At 38.6% G+C, this 24,089-nt stretch overlaps 2 protein-coding genes across 4 annotated transcripts in view; both read right to left on the reverse strand.

Moving 5' to 3' along the window:
• The window catches only part of GXYLT1 (glucoside xylosyltransferase 1), a 29,365-nt gene extending 9,826 nt beyond the window's left edge, over positions 1–19,539 (reverse strand). The window contains exons 1-5 of one of the 3 annotated variants that reach the window (XM_068189985.1): positions 19,238–19,539; positions 11,336–11,428; positions 2,980–3,154; positions 1,916–2,041; positions 854–1,105 (exon numbers count right to left, since the gene is read on the reverse strand). In XM_068189985.1, coding sequence (XP_068046086.1) covers positions 854–1,105; positions 1,916–2,041; positions 2,980–3,154; positions 11,336–11,428; positions 19,238–19,437 — 846 coding nt within the window. In that variant the 5' untranslated portion in view covers positions 19,438–19,539. Of the gene's footprint in view, positions 1–853; positions 1,106–1,915; positions 2,042–2,979; positions 3,155–11,335; positions 11,429–13,444; positions 13,530–19,237 lie in introns of those variants that run through there. The other 2 variants (XM_068189987.1, XM_068189986.1) reach the window with 2 other exon arrangements.
• Positions 1–24,089, reverse strand: part of ZCRB1 (zinc finger CCHC-type and RNA binding motif containing 1) — a 290,430-nt gene that overhangs the window by 187,506 nt on the left and 78,835 nt on the right. The window lies entirely within an intron of this gene.

Below are 24,089 nucleotides of genomic sequence, written 5' to 3' on the forward strand. Positions count from 1 at the left end.
AATCCATTCTCCAGTTCTCTTAAGTTCTCTGAATTTCCTTCAAGAAAAATACATAGCAAGAATGCTATGATCAAAGCTGCTTATTACACTGGAAAAGGGGGAGAATTAATGTCTTCCACAAATTTATATTGCTCCTCTTATGGATGCATCTTCCAGCAGTTTTTGACTGCATGATTATTTTTCCCTAATCAAACTTCTCTTAAACAGAGATTACCTTCCCCCAAGCATAATCACACAACACTGCTTTTGTACTTGTGTTTCAAGTACATAAGAAAAAAACTCTAGTCTGAGAAGCAATGACTATTTCTACTGCTGTGTGCATTGCTTCCATGCATGTAGTAGTAGCTACTTTCATGATGAACTTTTTTGTCTACAAAAACTAAGACTTCAAAGCAAACAAAAAGATGCTTAGGGTGATAATCACCTGGCCACAATATAAAAGATAAAAAGTTGGAAATCTTTGTTTGCAACACCTTACTAAATGTTTTAGCACCACCTGCTGGTCATACTACTACATACATTTTACAAGTTTATAATAATTGTTTTCCTGGGATGCCTGTAGTGAAGAAATAATGTGCGCATATCTATTGGCAAACGTAATTTACAGCAAATTGTATCAAGTCAAAGCATTTCTCAGGACTAAGAAAAAATAAAGCAATCAAGCACACTTGAAATTCAAGTCTTACAGTGAAAGATATTTTAAAAATAGATCCTATTTTAAACACTGTGTACTTTGAGAGCATTATTACAATAACAGGAAAAAACGTTTTGAAAAATATATATGAATATGAAACAGAAATAGAATTTAAAATATGGAAATCGACCAAAAATGCAACTGAGACAACACACATACCTTGAAATATTTTCTTCTGATACGTGTCATATTCATTAGCATGACTCCAGAATTAATTCCAGTTACTCCATAATAGGGATGTCTAGCAAATCGATTATACCACCCAATACGAGGCTCTTCATGTTCTGGTGCCATTGCAGCAATTTGTGTGGAGTTGAACTTTCCCAAAAAAGACCAAATATCATCAACAGGCCTCAAAAACAAGATATCAGTATCAACATACAGTAGTGAATCCACATTTTTGAGGATTAACTGTGAGAGGAAAGAAATTTAAAAACAAAACGGTAAGTTTCATTGAACTTCTCTTCAAAAAACACAAGAAAGAAACAAATTTTTGTCATATGCAAATAAATTCACTGACAGTTTGCAAGTCAATAAATTTGTCACCATTCCTTTTTCTCATATTTTAAACAATTTTTGTAGAGTGAAATAAGTTTCATACAGAACAGCATTACAAAGGCACTCATTCTACATTTTATATGTCAGGGCTCCTTAGGAGTAGGGGAAGGCCAGGTGTAACATTATTCTAACAGGAGCTCCTCTCTCACTCCTATTCCCTCGCCTTCCCATGCAACTGATCAAACAAGTGTAAAGAGCCCGTCTTTGGGAGACAGCTGCCATGGCTCTAATTCCCCAAGCCTGAGGTATGTTCTCTGAAGTGTCTTAGATGAGCATATGCACAAAACACTGCAGCAAGAGCCCATTTGTTGTTTCCTTTTCTCTAGCACTTCTCAGACCCATGCATACAGGAGACTTTCCAACTGAATGAGGAGATGAGGTGGTGTGATAAATCCATGTTACCTCTGAGATGATGACATGACCTATACTTCTTTCTGAGGATACTGTGCCATAATGCATCATGTGAGAAAAGGACTTTTATGCCATAGGGTACTAGTGCCACAGAAGAATGTTAAATTCAGAGGGCTTTTTCAGATGTCAAAAAAGTAACTTGAAGGAGTACTAGTAGTTCTTCATTTAAAACCAAACAGAAATCAGATTAACAAGGACAGCTTGATGCTTCATAAACAGACTTCTGGATTGTCCTGCCACAAAGTAACTTACTGGCAAAAACAGTCTTTGTGAAGCACATGGTTTAAATAATTTCTTCCATTCTGCTGCACTCTCAGATGGAAATGTTATTGGATATAATGTGTAATTAACTTTTCCTTCATAGGGGAATTCTTCAAGCTATGGGAAAATAAGAAATCACAAAAATTACTTCAATTCTATAACAAAAAAAATCTATTTGCCATTCAAATTTATATTTGAACACAAGTGCAATGCCTCTTTTCCATAATAGAAATCCAAGAATTTGTCAGCTAATCAAAAGACTTGAACAAAAAGTGGCACCTGCAAGCCACTATGAAGAAAACACATCATATCAGATCACATGCAAAAGAAAGAGGAAGCAAAATTAATTAGTATTTACAAAAAGTATACAAATTAAAACTCTTCCCCTCATAACTAGTTACCACAGAACAAATACCAACAAAATATTTCCAAATTTAATCTTATTCCCTTTTTGCCACAGCTACTGTTTGCATAACAGTGTATATAAATTAGCATGTGTAGCACACTAATGTCACAGTTAAAATGACATTTTAAGCAAAAAAATAGTAAAACCCTCCACAGTTATAGCTTCATCAGGTTCTAAAACTGCTACTCCAGTCATAATGTAATTTTAATTAACTGAAACTTACTAAAATTAGACATAACTGTATCTACCATATTCAAAAACTGGTGTTTCACTTTCTCTAAACAATGTAAGACTGAGTCATGCTGTAAGCACTGAGACAAAAAAAGGACAGATCTACAATTTTTTTCTTGTAACGCCAACTCTAAATAAGCTCACACAAGGTAACTGGTTTGTGTTCAGAACATCAGGCTTGTATTTAACAGATTCAAGATGACAAATCAAAGTTTTGGTCTGTCTCTAGGAGAAACTCTGGTATCAGCAGCTGACATTCTTCCACATGAAAAAATTTCAAAAATCCCCATCCAACATTATGAATGCCTCATTACCTTAGACTCCCGCATTTCTGCCACTCTATCAAACAAGTAGAATTGCTGTACATTGTGCTACAAATCATGCTACAATTTGATTGAATACATTTTTGAATACTTACTATGTCTTTGAAACTCTCATGCAATTGGTCCTCAGCAAAAACATGAAAATGGAGAGGTTTGATGCTGAAAATAATGGCTGATCTCAACATAGTAACAGTCTCCTCCAGTCTTTCACCACAGGCCACCACTGCTAGATGCATTTTCTCAGAAGGATGTGTTTTCATATAACCATATCTGATACAAAAATATTTTTTCATTTGACATTATTTCTAACACAGGCTTAAAGAAAAACTCTACCCTTTACCATACTTAAACCAGCAAAGTATAACTCAACAGAACATGCTCATATGTATGCTTCCATTTAACCTGAACCATTCTCATAACCACTCCCACCATCCCAGCCTACAAAGGGAAACAAAAAAGGTCTAGAAGATCTATACACAAACATTTATTGTTTACAATCTTACTATTCATCACTAGCAAAGAAATTCATCAAAACAGCTATGTTAAAAGAAAGACAACATGAAGTTACACCAAAATGTCAAAGGCTGACAGCACATTAAGTCTATACATGAGTTTTTTTCCCCTTTCCCTGAATTAAATACAGCAGAGTTGAACTCAACAACAAAAGTGAGATAACACCTACTTTCAAGAAGTTCTGTTAAGAACATTTTTGATTTATCTAGGTTTTGACCATTTTCTGCTCCAGTAAGTCCTTTTTTGTCAAACACACCCTTGCAGCGCTTCGCCCAAGCACTAACAAAACACAGAAAGCTTTCTCTTGTCCTTGTGTCTTGGAGGAGTACAACGTGGGCTGGATGAGGGGGGAAACTAATAGCTCAGATGGCCTTGTGGGATGCCCTGGGGCTCCCAGTGGTTCTGGGAAATCCCTCAGGTACACTGACCACACACACTGTCCATGGTCTTGAGGCAAAATCATTGCAAGGAGTGGGGACTGAGAAATCCTTTATTCCTAAAGACACCTGTGCAACGGTTATTGCGACATGTGCCTGGAATGTATTATACAGGGCACATTTTAAAGTTATTTCACTACTAATAAAATAGACTAAAAGTGTCATCAGGTAAATAAATACCTTGGTGGCAAACACAGTGGGTATACCAAAAATCTCCTGGATTTCACAGATTTAGAAAGAAAAGCTTTCAAAGCTCTTAAACACACATCAACTCAAAGCCCACGTGTAAAACAATATTATGCACTTGAGCTGTTTGCACAGACTATGGGAGGGCTAATAAAACCAAAAGTATATGAAGGTTTAAATTACAACTTTAATGCCAAATTATGCACACAAAACCAATTCTGAAGTTAGAAAAGACTTTACCAAACTACTAACAATAGAGAAATGCTTGACAAATCACCCATTCTTAAAAACTTGTTGAAGAGAGACACTTCAAAACAGAAATGACCAGATGTGATTCTTAGCGCATAATCTCCGTTCAATTTATGCAACCATGTAAATACATACAAGTTTTCCTTTAAATTTGCAATAGATAATATGCAAATATGCCTCTTTTCTTTAAGGCACAGAAGAGCTACACTCATTATTTTTATTTCCACAAGGCAAAATACAAGCAAAGTTATCACTGTAAAACTACTGAATTTTAATGCCATAAATAATTGCTGCATTTAAAAAACATTCTGAGTTTTGAAAGAATTTAGTGCCCTGGAACTAAAAAAACTCCTTTTTTTTTTCCCAATCTTAAACCCAGGGATTTAGGATTAATAAAATTTTCATTAGATTATGCAGCCAGTCTTAAGTCAAGGTTTGAAGCATTATTAAAAATCACATGGATGAAAGACCTCATAGGTCAGATTTAGATCCAAAATAGGGTACCTAAATGAAGATGCTAACTTCAGCTGTGTCTGAAGTTTTATTAAAGCCAGCAGAGATCTAGTGAGCAGGTTATGGTGTAAAGAGAGTAATCCACCTTATTTCAAAGTAAGCACCTAAGGCCTGAATCGATTTTTAACATAGGTATAGTGCCATTTAATAAGTTCTAGAATATCCCACTTGATCTCCAGATGCCAAAAAGACTGAGTATTTCAGAGATAATTTTGTGTCTACTAGTCCTAAAAAGATGTTCAGGATATCCAAGTTCTTAGTGATTAACACCAACCACTTACATCTCAGGAGCTAAATAGCTGGTCACCTGGATCATCCTCTATGCCCTTTCAATTTTAGTGACTGTTTAAGACCTCCTTGACATATACACCAATATGCAGACATCTATATTTAGATTATTTAATCTGCAGATTGAAACTTTTTATAAACCTTGAAGCAAAATCTGAAAATTAGTTCAGATTAACACACACACTCACAAAAAAAAGAATCTTGAAATATAATCAAGACATGCCCATTCAGACCTTTATACATACAGCTAATTTAAACATTACACCATGTAGTAAGTAGTAATGTAAAAAACACAATGCAACCTGAATATGATGAGGGTAGTTGAAATCCAGAAATAAGTACACTGCCACAGTGTGAACAAGCTGCAAGCAGCAGATTAGCCTCATCACTAATCCACTGAAAAGGGAATTACAATAATTAAGCCCTGAAGTCATGAGAGCCTACAGTGATATTACAAGGTCATGTGATAAATAAGGGCAAAACCTACCATCCAAAACCTACACAGCCAAGCTCCTGAACTACAGGTAACACACAGCTTTCCATGAATAAAGTATGACAAAAATTGTGATGAAGAAACTCTAAAATACACTAAGATTCAAAGACTGTAGTTTATTATTTCTACATCAAGTGACCTATGTGAAAAAAAGAACATTTTTAAGCCACACAACAAAAAACTGACTGATTATGCTATAATGCCGTTAGTCACTCTGCTCACACAACCTCTTCTCTAACTTTCAGACTCATTGAGTTCAACATTTTTAAATCTGTGCTTAAAAATTACTTCTTCAAAAAATGCAAAAAAAAATATTTAGAAAGAACTAACAGAAACTGAATTTCAGCTCGTACCAAATGGGAAACAGCTAAACTCAGATCCATAAAGTTTTATCCCTGAAGCAGAGGGAGCAAGAAGCCATTGGAAAGAACAGGCCACCATTCCCTCTGTGGACTATTCACTACAAAGGGAATGAGACATATTAGCTCTCAGAAATGTATTAAGGCAGAAGTTAAGAGACTTTGGAACTGCGGTCCTTACTCCAGACTCCATGAAAAGACATCCTCTAGTGATTTTAAGCTGCATTTGACTTCCCTGCATACAGACCACTGGGAACCACAGCCTCCTTTTTAACAAGCAGGCCTCAGTGCTGCTCCTCTCCCTTTCCTGTACACCTCTGTCCTCTCCCAGAGAGAAGTCCTAGCCTCATGTTCATCCAGGAACACTATTTACTGATAATCCTCAGCTACTAGCATCTTCCATAACTTTTTCCTCTTTCTGATGCGAGAGGCAGCATGAAGTGTAAATTGCTCAGCAGAGCTTATCATCTTGAGCTCTGCAGTCTCACCTACAATGTGAACATGTTCCACCCATACAGCCAATTATGTTTTTCATTATTTGTTTCACTTCCTTCTTCAATATTATGTCTACATGGCTTTAGTTTTTCCACTGATTTTTTTGCAAAATTTTCTGCCTTCAACTTCTCCCTTCTTTTCCCACCTCTGTAACCCTTCTCCCCATCATTCTTCCACTGTAGAGAGGCATGCAGCTACCTCCCCAGAAGCCAGGAAAAGGGAAATCGTGCTCATTTAGGTAACTGGTCCAGTATCTGTTATGACCAAGTGACACAAGATCTTTTGGTAACATATTTTTTTAACAGTTCAGTTGCTGAGTTTACAATGAGCAAAATGAAATTTATTCTACAAGAATAGTAATTTGTCTGAACCTAAACAGTCTTGGTATCAGGAATCACATCTCTGGTATGAACTTTTACTAAAAGTCAAGCACAGGTCCTGAAAGGGTTAAGATGCTTTCAAAAGTGAGGAGATACTTTCAAAAAACTTGTTGAGAAGCAGAAAAACACAAACGTAGATTTTTTTATATGCACATTTCTAATTACTAATAGCTTAATCTTTTGGTGTGGGAGAACCTAGTGGAAAGGCTGGAAAAAAGCAACAATAGAGGGAAATACAAAATGTATTTTAGTAAGGATGTTGGATAGACTAACAAAGAAAACTTGGCAGACCTAACTTCTAAAAAAAATCATGTGGGAGTCTTAGCTCCTGCAGGGAAAGAAAAACCTCTGGTAATTAAAATGGAAGAGAAAGAAGGTACCTGTAACCCAGTAAAAGATACTGAGCAGGATGCCATGACAGGATTTGAGTCTTTAGGAAGAAATAAGAGAATTTCAATTTTATGAGGATACTAATTATACATGAGGGGTAGGGACAGTAAAAATAAACAAAACACTTGAGACAAACCTCCAAACATACTCCCATGAGTTTAGGAAACACATTTAAAACACTCCACTTTTGACAATGTGAGTAAAAAACATATATTTTAAAACATGCTATTCAGCAGCAGCAAAAGGCCAGGTACAAGCTTTGCCCTGAAGAATTTCTGTGCCAAGTGTTGACTTTCACTCTATACTAATTAATTCTGCTGTTAATAACCTCTGAGAGAAGAACATAGGATATCCTCAGTGAATCTGCTACAAGGTTTTCCAAAGCCTGTCTGTCAAGAAAAGCCTTGTATTTAAGGATGTTTACCATGACACATTGTATATCAAATTAGCATTTCTAGGTCAATTACAGTTACAAAGCTGTAATTTGACAGTAAGCTACAGTGGTATGTTTTGACAGGTTATACATTTCTAGAATGTTCATGGCATCCCAGCTGCACTTCCTGGGGAAAAAAAGACAACACAAATTGTATTGGCACTAAAATACCCACCAGCTCCACAAAAGCTTAGCTCTGTCCTTTAGACTTGACATAAGGAACTGCAGTAGAGATCACCTTTATTTGTATGAGGTAAAGTTCTCCTATTCTCACATAACACATAGAAAGCACAGGTGAGAGGGTACCTGAGGGTACCTCAGGAATATCCTGTATACAGTTCCATCTAATTTGTTGTAATAGAAGTGTTTTTCATCATTAGGATAAAAATTTTATTTATATTCATTAAACTGTGCAGGGAAAGTATTTTAATATAATCAAACTGTATTATTTCAAAGCCGACACCACAATATACCTCAGAGAATTAAATGGTAGATATGAAAGTACAATACAAATGGCTTACTTATTGCATCCTTTTTCCTTTTAATACCCTGTTTGATCTAAATCAATCAACCACTAAGAAGCCTAACCCGGCAGCCTTTAGTCACCAGAAAAACAAAGCAAATAGGCACAGTAAGAAGGCAGCAAACCTACACTGATTAAAATCCAGCTGTTAAATCACTCCCACACTTATTACAAGTAAGATCAAGGTAACTACAGACATTATCTGGATTTGAAAGTGATGAAAATACTAGTTTTTACATAGCTAAACATTTTACTACAGCACTGCATTTAAAACATGTCATAATCAAAAGGCTATTTTGTAAAAGTACGCTAATGATACCACTGCATATGCTGTCCAAATGTAACCTAATCAATGCCAACTCAATTAGTAGATTAGGTTTGAAGTTACAACATACGAGTAATTTTAAAGTGACTATAAAAACAGAAGCCCCATTCTCCAATGAGCCTGATAATTTAGAGAAATTCCTTTTTTCAGGACTATCAGAATTAATTTCAATATAACCATACCACATGAAGCTCAATATACCCAAAAACTTAGTGAAACTTTCTTTCTACTTTAGCAGGCAACACAAGTTAAAACACACTTAGTTGCAACATCCAACAACTGAAATCAGCCTGGTCAGATAGCCATAGTAATGACCCTTAAGAACTTCTTAGTCAGTCCCAGTAGGAAATAAGCAGCTGTAGCAGCTAGAAAACACTGAGCACTTTGAAAGGTGTACTAGGAAAGAAAAGCGTCATCTAGACCATGCAAAATCTCAGCCTCATGTTATCTCTGTCAACATTTTTAAAGTTTTGATAAAATCGATACCACTGCATGTAAAACCAATACCATACTTCCTCTGTCATGGTGAAAGCTAACAAATACACCGTGCCAGAATAAACTTGATAATCAGAATGGTGGTGAAAAAAATGTGGGTGCAGAATAGCTACAAAATCCTTCCCACATACAGCAAAAGCAATTGATCTTACACTGATTAACCTGAAGATCATTATTATTCATTATTAGAACCAACACCTGTTCAGAGTTCATCAATTTCAAATGATCTTCAACTATTGCATGATTCATACTGAAGTCTATATACACATATCTCTCTATTAAAAATTTTCCAGATTCTTCTATATGTCTCCAACATTTCTATCACACATACTTGAAACTTAAAAATCTATACAACATTAGTTTTCACTTAATACACTTAGTGCTACTTAGAGGAAATAAGGTAGAAAGCTGCATTTCAGAAGTGTCAATGCCAAATTCTCTCAAGGGTAAACAAATCCCTGTGGTTTTGATATCCAGGGAAAAAAGCTACGTGAAATTACAAGTTAGAAACAGAGACATAACAAGCTTTTTTTCAACAAAAATATCCAAAAGCTCACAGTGTTTTAAAAACTTAGTGGAAAATGGAAAGGAGACATTCTAACTCTGAGATAAACTAGAGCAACTCACGGGGAATTCAACAAGCACTGAAGTCAGCACAACATATGGGGATTAATTTAATAGTAGGATATTGATAAAACAATCCAGCTTAATGTGAAATTATTAATCTGAACACCACACACCCTTTACTCATTTAAGCAGATTTTTTTCTTTTCAATTTCAAAATGTATAAACATGAAATTCTGCAAACATTCGGCGTTCACCATGAACCATGTTTCATCATGAAAGTGGACTCATCCAGAAAAGTCATAATCAATGCATACTTCAACAGAATTGTCTTCACAGCCATGTATCGAATTCTTAATAGATTAATACAAGTTACAGCTTAAGGTATGTGCAAATAAAACTGCATGGGATTTGTCCATTTCTGGTTCCAAAGTTCCACTTGCCTCAAGCCTGACAGACTATTCAGAAAGGAGGTTTTCTGCTATTTTTGTGCATTACTTTGTATTCATGGACTTCTTCATGCTTAGTGGGGTCAGAAGACAGCAAGACCCTCTCCTGTCTCAGCACAGTCTAACACAAGTGTTAGACTGGCCCAGATGTCCAAGCCACAATCACATCCTGTACCTCCACCTAGCATAAGCTAAACTCCTACACCCTCAATCACAACAGCATTTGATTTATGCCACTGTGCTAAACTTCATAAAGCTAAACTCCCAAAACATAACCAATAAGGAAAAAAAGAGTTGTTTCTGTCCACTCAGATAGCTAAATCTGCCTAACAAAGTCAGGTGAATCCCTATGGATTGACACAGTATGGATTGCTACCAATGGCAACGAGAAAAACTCAGCAGCCCAGAATTGCAGATGAAGTTCACTAAGAGAATAAAAATCAATCTAATTAACTTTTTAAGGAATTTCTTGACAACTGACGAGCTTAAAAAGCACTGAAAACACACAAGCAGAGAGTAATAAGGGATCTAAAGCCTTTCCCGCAATAATTTTTAAAAAAATAGTAAGTCTTGTGAAGCTAAAATTTTTTCCCCCTTTGCTTTCCCAGAAATATTCAAGATTCATACTAACAGGAAAAGATAACCATATCAAAGGATGATCAGCAAAATTTTACATGTAAGAAAAACTGACTTACAACTTTGGTTATATAATGAAGATAACTTGCAGGTTAGAGAACTACCTGACAAGTAGTTTACTTCTTTTCAAGCTAACTGTGTAATGTGACACCCTAAAACATCTGAGCCACCACATCAAAACATTTAAACTTATTGTTAAAGATGCAGCATTAAAGACACAGTCTATTCTTTAACATACTAAATGTTAAAGAACATTCAAAATGGTCCCTTCAGTGCTTTTGGATGAAGTACCCTCCTTAAATTCTATAAACATGCAACTTGAATAAAAAAAAATCCACATGTACTTGCTAAGCATATCATTTCATCACAAGTTGTATCATGGGTATTAGTGTGCAGCAAATATTATTTTAGGAAAATAATTTACCATTAACTTTTCAGACTATACTCAGACAGGCTTTTAACAGATGTTAGCAAGTTTCTATTTAATGAAGCAATATAATTGAAAAAATCTACTCTTGGTAGTAACACTTGATTCTACAATTCTACAATAAATTACATAATGTAACAAGAAAAAACCCAGGTAAAGGCAACCACAATATAAGCAGGTGAAACGCATGTGAAGTAATCAAGATATTTTGTTTTGCCACCTTGCTAAAGAGCCAAAATACATCAGCTACATCTGTCTGCAATCAAACAATAAAGTACTATTTAACAACATCCTACCTAAAAGCAGCTTCCCAAAAGCAGTTCATTCCACAAACATCAGAGGGCAGCATCCAATAGGAATTCCAGAAAGATACAGACAAATTCTTACACCTAACAGAATAAGACAAAAATAACCTATATAAATGTTACTGATTTTATGGCAAACTTAAATGGATAGTCTCCTCGCTCAAGCATAACTTGAACAGTTAATTGGTTGGCAGAAAACTGGCTGTGTAATGCAACTTGAATACAAAGGAGAAGGTATTAGAAGCCAATCTGAATTTTTTAGAGGTAGAATGGTCCCATCCTTTAGCCTTTCCTCTTCATATATTTTCAGAATGAGAAAATCAGAGGGGCTGAGAAGGATTTTTGAGGAACATTCTATGTTCTAGGCTTAAATTAAGCCCATAGGTTAACAAGTGAATGGCGACACTTATTGCTAGAAAGAACTGCACCTTTTCAATACCTTTGTCTATGCAAAGCAGAAGAGCAACTCTAACTTTTCATTTTTGAGGTTACATTGTCCATTTAACACAATCCCTATCCACCCATTACTCTAGTCAGTGCAAACGTGCAAATCAGATTTTTAATAAAAAACAGGACTTAGCAGCACCAAGGAATTCCACTGTTTCATAACAAATGGTTAATACAATACAGAAATAATCACGACATTTCACAAGTTTTCTTTCATCATACTAATAACAAGACTAATGATTTATTGACTTGTGCTACATTAACAGCAAAAAAAAGCAGGGTTTACTAGTTCACCATTACATTTTATGCAACAGCAATATAGGAAATATTTTTAAATAGAAACAAAAGTGTATATTTCAAAGGCTCTGGTGAGAAAATCAACATCAAGAATTAAAATCTGAAATGAGTAAGCAGAATACTGTAAAGCAAGAGATACTCTCTTGAATGACCTTCTCTGCTCCCTGCCCTGATGATACAAAGCCAGTAGTGTTTACTCTCCTTTGAAAGTTACTATCTGTAAATGAAAGACATGTGCAAGAAGAAAACCGACACAAAACCTGCTGATGAAAAGGTATTTAAGGACTACAGCTCAGAACACTACTGAAAGTTGGCTTTGCAAGTTTGAAATTAATCAGTACCATCTTGGTAGTGTAATCTGAAACCTGTGAAAGCCAATGTTTTTCAAATACCAGACAGTAATAGCTTAATGTAGCATCAAAAAATGTCAAGATTAGTAATTTCTGCTTTTTGTAACACTTTAGAAAAACGACCTGATAAACACAGTGTTTCACAAAGCCTCATTTAAGTGCTGTGGGGGATGGTGCAGTTCTTTGGTAGATCACAGGAAATCCTTGTATTCTGTAGATAAATGTGTTTGCAACACTTTTCAAGTAATTTTATTTCATGATTTAAAGAATGCTCTCCACAAATAAAAACCCAGGTACAAAAAATGAAAATATAGACTGCAACTCTATTTCAGGGATATCTGTACTACACCTTAACGAAGTATAAAATCATGAGTTGTCTCTGCCATATTCTTTCTTACATTACTCTTTGCGGCTTTTGAAGTTTTATAAAAACTCCAAGGCAGATAAGGTCTTGCACTTACCTGAAGAACAATCTTTATGATCTCTACTACTAGCTTTTTAAAATAACTGTTTCTCATTACTTTTAAGATAAATTAATAGACAATCTCTCCAAAAAAGTTTTGTGGTTTGGAAGACTATTATGCTATTATTACAGAGGATTCCTCTTTCAGTTGTCAATAAGAGTTTTCTTAGCTGTCTTGAGTATTACCCTACCCAAACTACCAAGGCAAGAGGCAAATCTGAAGCAATGGCTGTGTCACTTCTCTGACACATTAGGCCATTCAAACATTCCATTTAGCAAAAGATTATCAGCCTTGGGTTTGATTCATAAACTGCTTATTTAAAACAACGCTGTTACTAGGATATGTATGCATGCAATTTACCTAATGTTAGCTCAAGACATTCTCCTGTCAACAGCAATCTCCCTCAGTTGACCACATGCTACCATATTCCCCAAAGTTTTTTCATATAAAGGATCAAGAGACTGGAATAATCGGACAACATTTTCTTCTTGCCATTCACAATAAGATCATTTAAAATGCTACTCATTAAGGTATTTTTTTACTTGAAATGAAATTTGATGAAAGCTTGGACTACAAACAATTGCTTTATACAGCTAGGGAGATGCATTGTACCTGTTCACAAACAGGTACAGTCATTGTTACCTCAGAGAGGTTACTAGTCAGACAGGAATAGTCACCTTCAGTACTACAGAGGGATATTTTGCTCACATCTATTATTGTTATGTGATTAAAGGCCAGTCCCCACAAATAGAAAGCAGAAAATGATGTGAGGTGAAACAAACCAAACAAGGCATGCAGAGTATCCTAACACAGCCCCAATTTGCAGGGGCAGGGAGAGCCCATGAACCAGGCAGATGATCCATCCACCAGCCTAGGTAACAGGAGACACTCTCCAGGCCAGTTTACCAACTGCCTCATGGGGTTACTGCCTGAAAGCGTGTAGGACTCACTGTGGGATCAAAGGTGGACTGGGGAGGAAGGAGAATGCAAAAAACAGACAGATGGTAAGAGGTCACATGTGAAGACTTCTGTTTTCCTGCGTGTGTCAGAGTGCCTGCAAGTGAGAAGACGGCCACAGATGCTATGGGCCCACGAGCCTGTGGTGCCAGGGACTGGAGAGACGTGTGTGCACACCGTGCGTGGGTGGGTGCATGCTGGTGCACGTAACCACCAGCAACCAGACCAGCCTTCAGGAAGAGCAGGAGGCTCGGGAGCCAGGTGTCAGACAGGCCATAAGACTGGGCCAGACTCTGCGGAGAACAGCGAGTCTGAGCTACTGAAAGAGCCTCTCTCACATAGCCACAAGAGATCAGGGTCTGAGGGACAGCAACTGGAAGCACCAGAAAGTCTGAGCTGACCACCTGGGGTTTGAGAAGTGGCTAATGTTTAAGGCTATAGGTCAGGACCAGCTATCCAGAAGACTCACTTTCATAAAGCAATCCTGTGGCCTGCTGCCACAAGGCTAACTCCAGTAACTGGAAAGATCCAGCACATTCACCTGTACATGTGTCTGCACATCCAAGAGGGTGTGAGTACCAGAAACTGAACTGGGTCTGCAAGCCTCAAGGATTCACACACAGGTCAGCAACAATGGAGGCCAGAGGATCAGGAGGCAGTTCCTGGATGGACCAAGTGTCTAAGGCCAGTTACCGGAGGAATCCACCTTACATACACTGATGTATTTTTCATTAAAACCTTTCACCCTGATCAGTCAGAGAAGGGAACAGGATCAGGACACTTGTTTGTGGTTGTGCAAGCACTGTTACCTGTGTGCTGATCTCTGTGGCCAGCCATGTGTGTATGCACTAGGAGCCTATGATCCCATTGGAATAAATGCTCCGCTTTGCTACTGCCTGGACACCTAGGAACATGGAAATGCAGCAGCCTTGACTTCATCACACTACTGGGCTGGACAATTCCTAACACGTACCACTGTCAAAAATACAAAAAAGAACAGGAAGTTTCAAAAATCACTGGTGTCATAGAGAAGCATTCTCAGTGATCTGTTTGCCAATTCAAAGCATCTCTTCCTTAAGCAACCAGCCATTTCTTAACTACCTCTATCAGTTAATCCAGCTTTGACATCCCTGGGTAGCAGAAATTTTACTACTGCAGACATAGAAGAAGTGTCTATATTGTGACCTGATAACTTTTCAGAATGAAAGGACAATTTCAAATTAGTGTGCAAAATACATAGCAGTGCATAAGTTGCAGTCATGAAGACTGAGGCCCTGTGCTCAGGCAAGTCAAATTTTAACCATAATAAATCCCTCAACAATCAGTGGTAACCTTTTGTTAATGGAGTTCATGGTTGTCAGAAATACTTTTCAATCCATGTGGCATATTTCTACTACTGTAACTCCACAGCAAACTTAGCAGAGTGTCCAAATGGTGAGGGGTGCAGCCCTGATGACTACATTCCTGTCATAATTCCTTTCATTAACAACCTAAGTTTTATCAACTGCATGAACCAACCAACAGACAGACTCATGTCTCTTCTACAGCACAGCCCACAAGTGCAGCAAAACAGGAAGGATGCATTTCCTTCCTGCTCATAATCACACAGGAGTAAGTAACTGGGATGATAAATGCTTAATTCAACTCCAAAATGCACTAAGAATTTCTAATTCTCCTCAACAGCTTTTCTGAACATTTGCTGCAATACCATACATTTGTTATGACGTTATTTAGTCATAGAAGCAATGGCTTTATTAGATAGGAGATAGTGAATGCAATGCTAGATGTCTGTCACCTCAACTTCTTAACTGGAAAAACCTTGATAACATTTCATTGCTTCACAACATTCCTATGCAAAATAATATTTCCTGCTTCAAATGCTTGTCAAATTCAGCAGAGGTTTTAAATGAAGTTTCAACTTCAAATCATTGAATGTTTCGTCCTTTTAAGTTCACCTCATATGTTGAGGTTCTTTGGCAGATTCTGGACCAGTTTCTTAAAATAATAGCTGAGAAGCAAACTGGTGAAACTGCTGGTTAAGCTCTGTTACCAATGAAAACAGCTGTGAACAGGCCAAGGAAAGAACCTTGTTATAACCACCCTCCTCTGCTAAGCTTGTGGATATACTTTTTACCCCTCTCCATGCACTATAATCCACTTAACTCTCCCTCTGCCAGAACAGTTAAGAGAGCAAGAGACTGGTACAATCAAACATCAGTGCCACACATAGCAGAACGGTATGGCTGGCAGCACAAAAATGCTAAACTACAGTTTAAACATGTTCCATTTTAATAGGGTCAAATTCACTCACCTCACTAAATTCACAGAACTGGATAACAGACTGATTCCTTCTGTGTATCTCAAAATTTCTATTAGAATAGCACTTTTTTGGACCAGAATAGAAAAATGAACATTATCTGCCGCACTGAAGAGGCAATAATGACAAAACACTGCCTTCGAAGGAGTCAACAGCTCCTCCCAGTTTTGTAGCATCTGCAAACTTGCTTAGTATCCCTTCCAGTCCTGCATCCAAGGCATTTATGAAGATGTTTAGCTATTAAATTCTTAAAGTGTTCTTCAGCTGTTTATATCAAGTCTCAAGATACTAGCCTCCAATCCTCTTGTTCCTCAGGCTAGAGTAGTGTTTGAAACAAACAACTCCTTACCAAACTGATTACCCAATAAATTCCTGTGAATTATTATGTTTATTGGAGGATCCTGCCTCAACCTGTAACTCTACTTTCAATATGGTACATCCTTTTAAATTATTTTCTTCTTAAACATGTCACCACTATTGCTAAATTCTTCCAGGTGTAGTATTCCAAAGCCTTATTTGATGCTTGAAGTTTTCATGTTTGCATGTTTCCAAAAACTAACAGAAAATTCAATGTCTCCCTCTCTTATCTCAGAGCATGATCGAGCTCTTTCTGCCCTTGTGGACTATACCAAACTAGACTATTCAGGCAAAGAAAACACTTCCTGGCCAAAGAAAACAGAAAAACACTGCTGAGTGTATGAATGCCTTCAGATGACAGTTATATTTGCTTTGCTGAACTGTATTTTAAAGCTATTGGTGAACACAGCTGAAGCAACCCATTTATGAAAGTTACTATTAAAGCATACTAAATATAAACTTCAAGGATTACAAGGTGATCTAAATGCAATTTACTCTGTAAGGTTATGTGCCCTTCAGGATATTACATGATCACCAGACAATGAGAAGTGGGCATAAAAGAGATAGGTGGCCATAGTGCTCAGTCTCTACTGGATAAGTAGCTGATGTGTAAAAACTGAAAAACACCAATATATTCAGCGAGATGTGTGTGTCACTTACATTAGTGCATGTAATCCAGTTTAACAGTCAAAAATAATTTACAAATGTATCTAAAGGAACATTCAGTGGGACATTTCTTAACTGCCACAGGACAGAGCTTTTCCTTAAACAAAAGCCTTTTCTCTTTTCTAAGAGTCTGACTCACAAAAAAGTTTTGCACAGGCACTTTTTGTACAAACAGCATGTCTCAATAACTTACAACAGGGGACGCTTATCGTGAGCCTTCAGCTTGACAGCAGTTTATAGGTAAAGAATTCCTACATGAGTGATAACACACACTGGTCTTGCAAGGAGATATACCCCCAAAAAACTGTATACAGTGGAATGCTTTGTGGCACTTGAGACCTTTAGAAAAGAACTTTGTCAGTTAGTAAAACTTTTCTATTTGACAACACAGTGCCCTGTGATTTATATCTCATCCGATATAACTGCAGCAAGGAGCTTCTTGCACCTTGCTGAGGTTCTTCTCCACTCATTTACTTAATTTAAAAACTACACTTTTAGTACAAATAACAGTATAGCTTTTAAAATAAGCTTGGTTTTTCTTTTGCTTACTATTAATATGATGCAGCTTAAAGTAATTTCAATGTTCAATAGTATAAATCATTTATTTACATTATCTTCTAGCCAATAAGAGTTTGCTTCATTTAAACTGCATATTTTCTTCAGTAAAACAAATATCATACATATTTTTTATCATATTTTTACTTAGAACTAGTAGATTTCAACCACTCACAAGAAGTTCTTCCTCACAAACTAGAAGTGAGGCACAATTATCCTTTTTTTTATGTTAAAATCTGTATTAACTTGAACTAATGCAAAAACACGGGGAAAAATTCTTTTAAATAGTTACACCAGTCGAAAGCTGGGTTTCACATTTCAGCTGACTCCACCCCTAGTAACTCAGAATGCTGTTTCATGATATTCCAAGATTATTAAATCAGAGTTTGTCATCCTGCCATCCTCTGTAAGTCCTTTACAACAGCATCGACACTTTCATAATTACATAATGAGGCAATACAGAGCGCTGAGTTGGCCAAACACTAGGTAGTTTTCAAGCAGGTCACCACACCAGATCAACTCACTCGTGTGCTCAGAGGAGCACAAGCAGTACAAGGACTGGGGGGCACCGGAGCTTGTACAGCACTGGGAAGCAGCGACCATCGCCAAACTAATAAACTCAGTATGCTTTAAACTGCTGTGGAATTTGAGCAGAAGTAGAGCTACACTGGCCCAGAATAGTCTGGTCCTAATTTTCCCTCCATTTTCAGTAACAGATTTCTCGTCACTCCTCTTTTCCTGGCTTTAGGGTTATGGTAGCCACAGGTGAACAGGATTATGAAACTATAATCTAAAGGAAAACTAGTAATTTCCATTCCATAATCTCACTCACCACTTGGCCACATTAAAGTTTCTGCTGACAGGGGGCAACAGAACTATGCAGAGTGTGAGATGCTCGGGTATGCACCCCTTTGATTACAGAACTAAACTCACTGGTTGCTGTGGGAAGACTGGCTGTATTAAGGTATCCCATCACAAACAGATTTGTTGCACCGAAGTTATATTTGATAACCATAAAGTTACTAAGTTTCAGACCTGAAGGAGCACCGTGAAACCGTCCCCTTCTGGAAGAAGGAAACGCAACCTGCGTCGCTTCACTCGCCCTGTCCCACCAAGCAGCAGCCAGGCACGGGCTTAGCGCCGCGGGGACGCGCACGGGGGCGACGTCGATCGCCGGCAACGCCACTCCTGAAAGTTTTCTTTGCTTGTTTAAGGCTTCCCCAACCGCCGTTCTCCAGCACCCGGCCCGCCGGAGGCCGGGAGGGAGCGCAGAGACACCACCGCCCGCTGCCCCCGAAAGCGCCGCCAGGCCTCGGCGCCGCCGCCGGGCCGGCACCGCGCAGCCGGGGGCGCCCGCGGCCCCGCTCCATCCGCGGCCGGCACGGAGAGCGGCGCGCTCCCGCGCCTCCCGGCCCTCCCCGCAGGAATGCGGCGGGAACCGCCGCCCGCGCCCGGCCCCGGCCCCGGCCCCCGCGCCGCGTACCTGCCGGTCCCCGCCTCGCCTCGGCCCGCGCTCCCCGCCTGCTGCCGGGCGCCGGGCGTGGCGGGGTCTCGGGCCTGCCTCTCGCGGCCGCCGCCGCCAGGCTCCTGCTCCAGGGAGAGGGCCAGCTGGCTGAGGCCGTAGAGCAGCGAGCAGACGGCGCAGCCCAGGCACAGCAGCGCCACCCGCGCGAAGCGCCGCATCCTCCCGCCCGGCGCCGGCACAGCCGGGCGGGCCCGCGGCTCCAGCGGCAGCGGGAGCACGACGGGAGCGGCAGCGGCGCGATCCCCGGCGCGGTCCCGGCGTGCGAGGGGCGGGGCGGGGGCGGCCAGGGGCGGGGCCGGGGCGGGCCGCGGGGCGGGGCCGTAGCGGCGCCCACTGTTTATTTGCCCCGAAAGTGAAAAAAGCCGCACCCCCTTTTTCCCGCTGCGTCCCTCCCTCCCTTCGTCGCGGCCCTGTGCTAAGCCTTGTGTCGCCCCCATTCTGGCCTCCCGAACGTGGGTCCCTGGGAGAAGTCGAGCGACGAAAGTATCCAAAGTAGAGACAGTGGCAGTCCCGGTCTGCTCCGCACTGGTGCGGCCTCACCTTGAATCCGTGTGAAGTTTTGAGAACCTCAAAATAAGAAGAATGTAAAGCTGTTAGAGAGTGCGTATCTTCATTAAGGGCAAAAGTGAGACTAAAGCTCCCTCAAAATGACACTCTTTCCTTGCTCTCAGTGTTTCCGTTGCACTAACTATTCCTCTGTGAAAGCTTCACAGCTGCTTCTGCGCAAGGATATTCTATACGTGTAAATACCTTAAGGAACGGTGCCGAGAAGATGGAGACAAACTCCTCTTGGTGGTGCCAAGCAGCAGGACGAGAGGCAATGGGACAACCTGGTACACAGGAAGTTCCACCTGAATATGAGGAAGAACTTTTTTAACTGTGCAGGTGACTGAGCACTGGAACAGATTTCCAGAGATGTTGGAGTCTCCCTCACTGGAGATATTCCAGAATCATATGGACACAATCCTATACAATGTGTTCTAGGAGGACCCTCTGGTCCAGGGAGGCTGGACCCACTGTGGTCCCTTCCAACCTTTACCCATTTTGTTATATGCCCACTTATTCCTTAGACAGCTGAAGCTACACAGATGTCCTTTGTCCTTGTACAGACACAGTCTGAGCATGCAGATCACTTTGGACTCCAGGCCCATTCCCTTCGCTGGCCTTGGCACACAGGTGACTGTGTGGCACCCTGGCTGGAGGAACAGGTGAGTGCTGCTGGGCCAAAGAAGCTTGGATAATTGAGCCCGAAGGATTTGTTTGCAGTCACTAGCAAAGATGGGGGTATTTTAGCTCACCAGGTCATGCTTCTGGACAACAAAACATAGGTCTGGGAAGTGGCAGAAGCAAAAATAGCTGTACATCTTGCTAGATGGGGGAAATATTGGTTGGGTTTCAACTAAATCCAACACAGTAGTGCATCCTCTCTCTCTAGCCCAGATCACTGAGCAAAGGCCTAACAGTTTAAATAACCTATACTATTGCCAAGGTAAGTATTTTAAAGTCATTATTCAGTGCTGAACACTCAGCTTCTGACACTGCTTTAAAAAAATACAAGTTTGGAATAATTCTGCTTACTTCTTTGCCCTTAACAGTGCATTTGGCTCACATTTTTTCTATGGACTAGAAACATCCTTTTTTAAAAACAAGTGATAATATCCCCATTCAGGACCCTCAATTTTAAGAAAAATGCCAACATAATTTCCAATAAACAATTAAAAATAGTTCTGTTATAGCTTTTTTGGTCTAAGGATGTATGTTATATGCGAATGCCCATAAAACCTGAGCCATAGCTTACTGCTGTTCTTGGCTTTACTTGAAAGAAGGGGAAAGCAGGATGCCAGCTGACGACTCTGGCAGTTGGAAGAGAAGTAATGCCAAAATTGTTCATCACCTCTTCCTCAAAATAAAAAAGAAATGAGGAGAAAAGGTGGCCCTCAGGAAATATGGGCTATTCAACTCTGTTTGCAGTGGAGATACTGGGATGATTATTAAAAGATACAAGCAGGGAAATTGAAGCTGAGGAAAAAATAAACAAAACATAGAATGCAAGAGAAATAAGAAACTAGGGAGGATGAAGAGAAATCAGGGCCAAAGACAGCAGGGTGGTGATGGGAGAGTTCTAGATGAAATGGCAGAGGATTTGTAAAAGGAACTCTGGAAAGGTTACTGACTTGCATTGCAGGAAGAACTAGCTCTGAAAGAACCACTCAAGTTTTTAGCTGGGCTTCCTGCCTCTCTGTTCTGTGTTTCTTAGTGCTTTCTGCCACAGCCTGCCATTCAGCTTTCCTGATTTTGTGTTTGTGCTCAAAATCAGGTTCATTGCTCTCATTGCACCTGCTGACCTGTGTCATGAATTCTTGCACTCTCCCACTTCACAGCCCTTCACACACACTGTCAAGTCCGTATGGCAGGGCATGAGTAACAGAGAGACATGAGAGTCAGGGTAGAGAGATATAATGGAGTATTTACTGACAGCAAGCTTAAAAGCAGAGACCAGTTGTTCCCTGCTGAGGTGTGACACTTGTCTTTTATATGGAAGAGTGTTCTAGCCAGGGAAAATGAGGTCTGAAGGGTGTTATAGTGGCACCAAGAATAAATGTGGCAGATGGGTAGTACTCATGGTCTCATGCTTCAGAAAAAGAAATTATATTTTTAGAGGAGAAAAGAATAAATAAGGAGTGCTAAAGAGAGGTAACAGAGGGAGAATTATTTTTTTTATTATTATTATCAACCATGTCATTACCCAAGTATGAATTTAAGGACTTCTCTTCCTTCAGTGCTGTTCAATAATATGTGAATAATTAATGAATGAAATATATCTGAAGTGTTCTAAGAATATAACTAAGGCAAGGTCAGAAAGAAAGCATCTTTGTTAACCCCTCTGTTGCTTAGTGGGGGGAAAAAATCTAAACCTAACCCCTCTGTTGCTTAGGGGGGGGAAAATTAGGGAGAAAAAAAATCTAAACCTACACACACAAGGCTTTTTTTCAAACTGTAAAATCTGTCCATTTAATCTAACTATTGGTTCATCTGATAAAATATAAAATGTTCCTTACTATAAACTTGGCCTTGTGAATAAGGAAAATAAGCAAAAGTTAATGAAATGCCATACCTAAATTGTATCATTGAGGAAAAAAACATCATCAGATGGTATATAATTACCAATTTAAGTTTATAAATTCTTTAAAGGTTAATAATTATATATCTTTATTACTTACCATGAATAGTTTATGAACAGTATGTAACAATTTATGCTACAAGGTCTGCTAGTCTTTAATATGAAGAGTTACAATCTGATGCAAGATTCTCCTTTTATTAATGATTCAAAATCTTCAATCCTTTTCTTTACTAGAATTTAGTTATTTAGCCATGTATCTTTTGTATATTTAGTATTCAATTCTATTTACTACCTCCAGAAGACAGCTCAAATCCAGGAAAAAACTATCTTAATAAACTACAGGTGACAATTTTTTTAAAGAACCAGCATCTGATATTTCTGCAAGTGCGTTCATAAGGGTCATAAGAGCAGTCACTGTGAGCCAGAAAAGGAAACCAACATTTTAACAACTCATTAGATAAAGAGATAAATCAGATCAACTTAAAAAAAAAACAAAAAAAACAAAAAAAAACAAAACAAAACAAAAAAAACCTGTCCTAATCATTTGAATCATCCCCCCTGGTTTTGTTCTTTCACAAAATTAAACCATTAATTAAGTTGGTAAAGCAATAAGATTTTGTGCTGATAGATTTGTGTCAACACTGCCCTGTATGCAGACCAGTTAAGGGTTTTTCAAAGGCAAAGGCACTTTCTTTGATGTTCACTTGCCCTTTCATACAAGCTGCAGTGTCAGCACTTGGCTGTGATAGATTGCAAGGTTGGGTAAGTAGGAAGAAACTGCTTTGCTGCTATGTGTTGTACATATGGTATCATGTGACTTCTTTGGGGAATTGACTCTTTTCTCTTGCTGCCAGAAATCACATTTTTCCCTGCCTATTAACTTTTAAGAAAAATACTTAGTTTGGTACAACTGCCTTCCACTCTTATTGCATCTACCCCTTCAAATTTCCTAATGTATAAAATGCTAACAAAAATTCTCAAAATCAATTTTCATTGATAACCAAAATATTGTTACCTTTCCCCATTCCTTTCCTATTTAGCTCTCATTGTTTAGCATTGTAGTGTGTCCAACCTACTTCAAGCAGGAGCTTAAAATATTTTTCAATTATTGTTGATAATCACAATAACACCCAAGGACAATAGAAATAGGAAAAACATCTAGGACAATAGTGCACAAAATTAAGTAAGCTGCTTTGTAAACTGTTTAGGAAGTGGTGTGATACTTTGAAAATTTCCTAATTTATTCTAATTTGAATCAATTATTTCTTTATCAATAGTGCACTTCAAAATTTATTTAATAGATCTTCTGTAAGTTATTAAACATTAGTCAAAATACTTGCATCATTCCTCTTAAAGTTCAAATTTCATGCTCTAAATCAATAAGCATCTATATATGTAGACTTGCACACTTTAGTAGTTTACTACATTAAAAAAGCAGAATGAATACCTTCTAGGAGCACAAAGATAATTTTATTTTTATCTTTTTTCAGTGTTTTTGTGTCAAGTGCTTTTTTTTTTTCTGAAAATATTTCTACATTTGGAGCTCCCGAACATCAGTCCAGAAGGGATTCTCAGTATTGGACTTTTATTTCTTTGCATCATCTAAAACTGTACCTGGCATGAGTATAATGAAGAGGAGATAGGTGACAGCCAATATGGCTTTACTAAGGGCAAATTGTGCCTGACAAA

Source organism: Anomalospiza imberbis, chromosome 5 (assembly GCF_031753505.1).
Source record: "Anomalospiza imberbis isolate Cuckoo-Finch-1a 21T00152 chromosome 5, ASM3175350v1, whole genome shotgun sequence".
Taxonomy (NCBI): Eukaryota; Metazoa; Chordata; class Aves; order Passeriformes; family Viduidae; genus Anomalospiza; species Anomalospiza imberbis.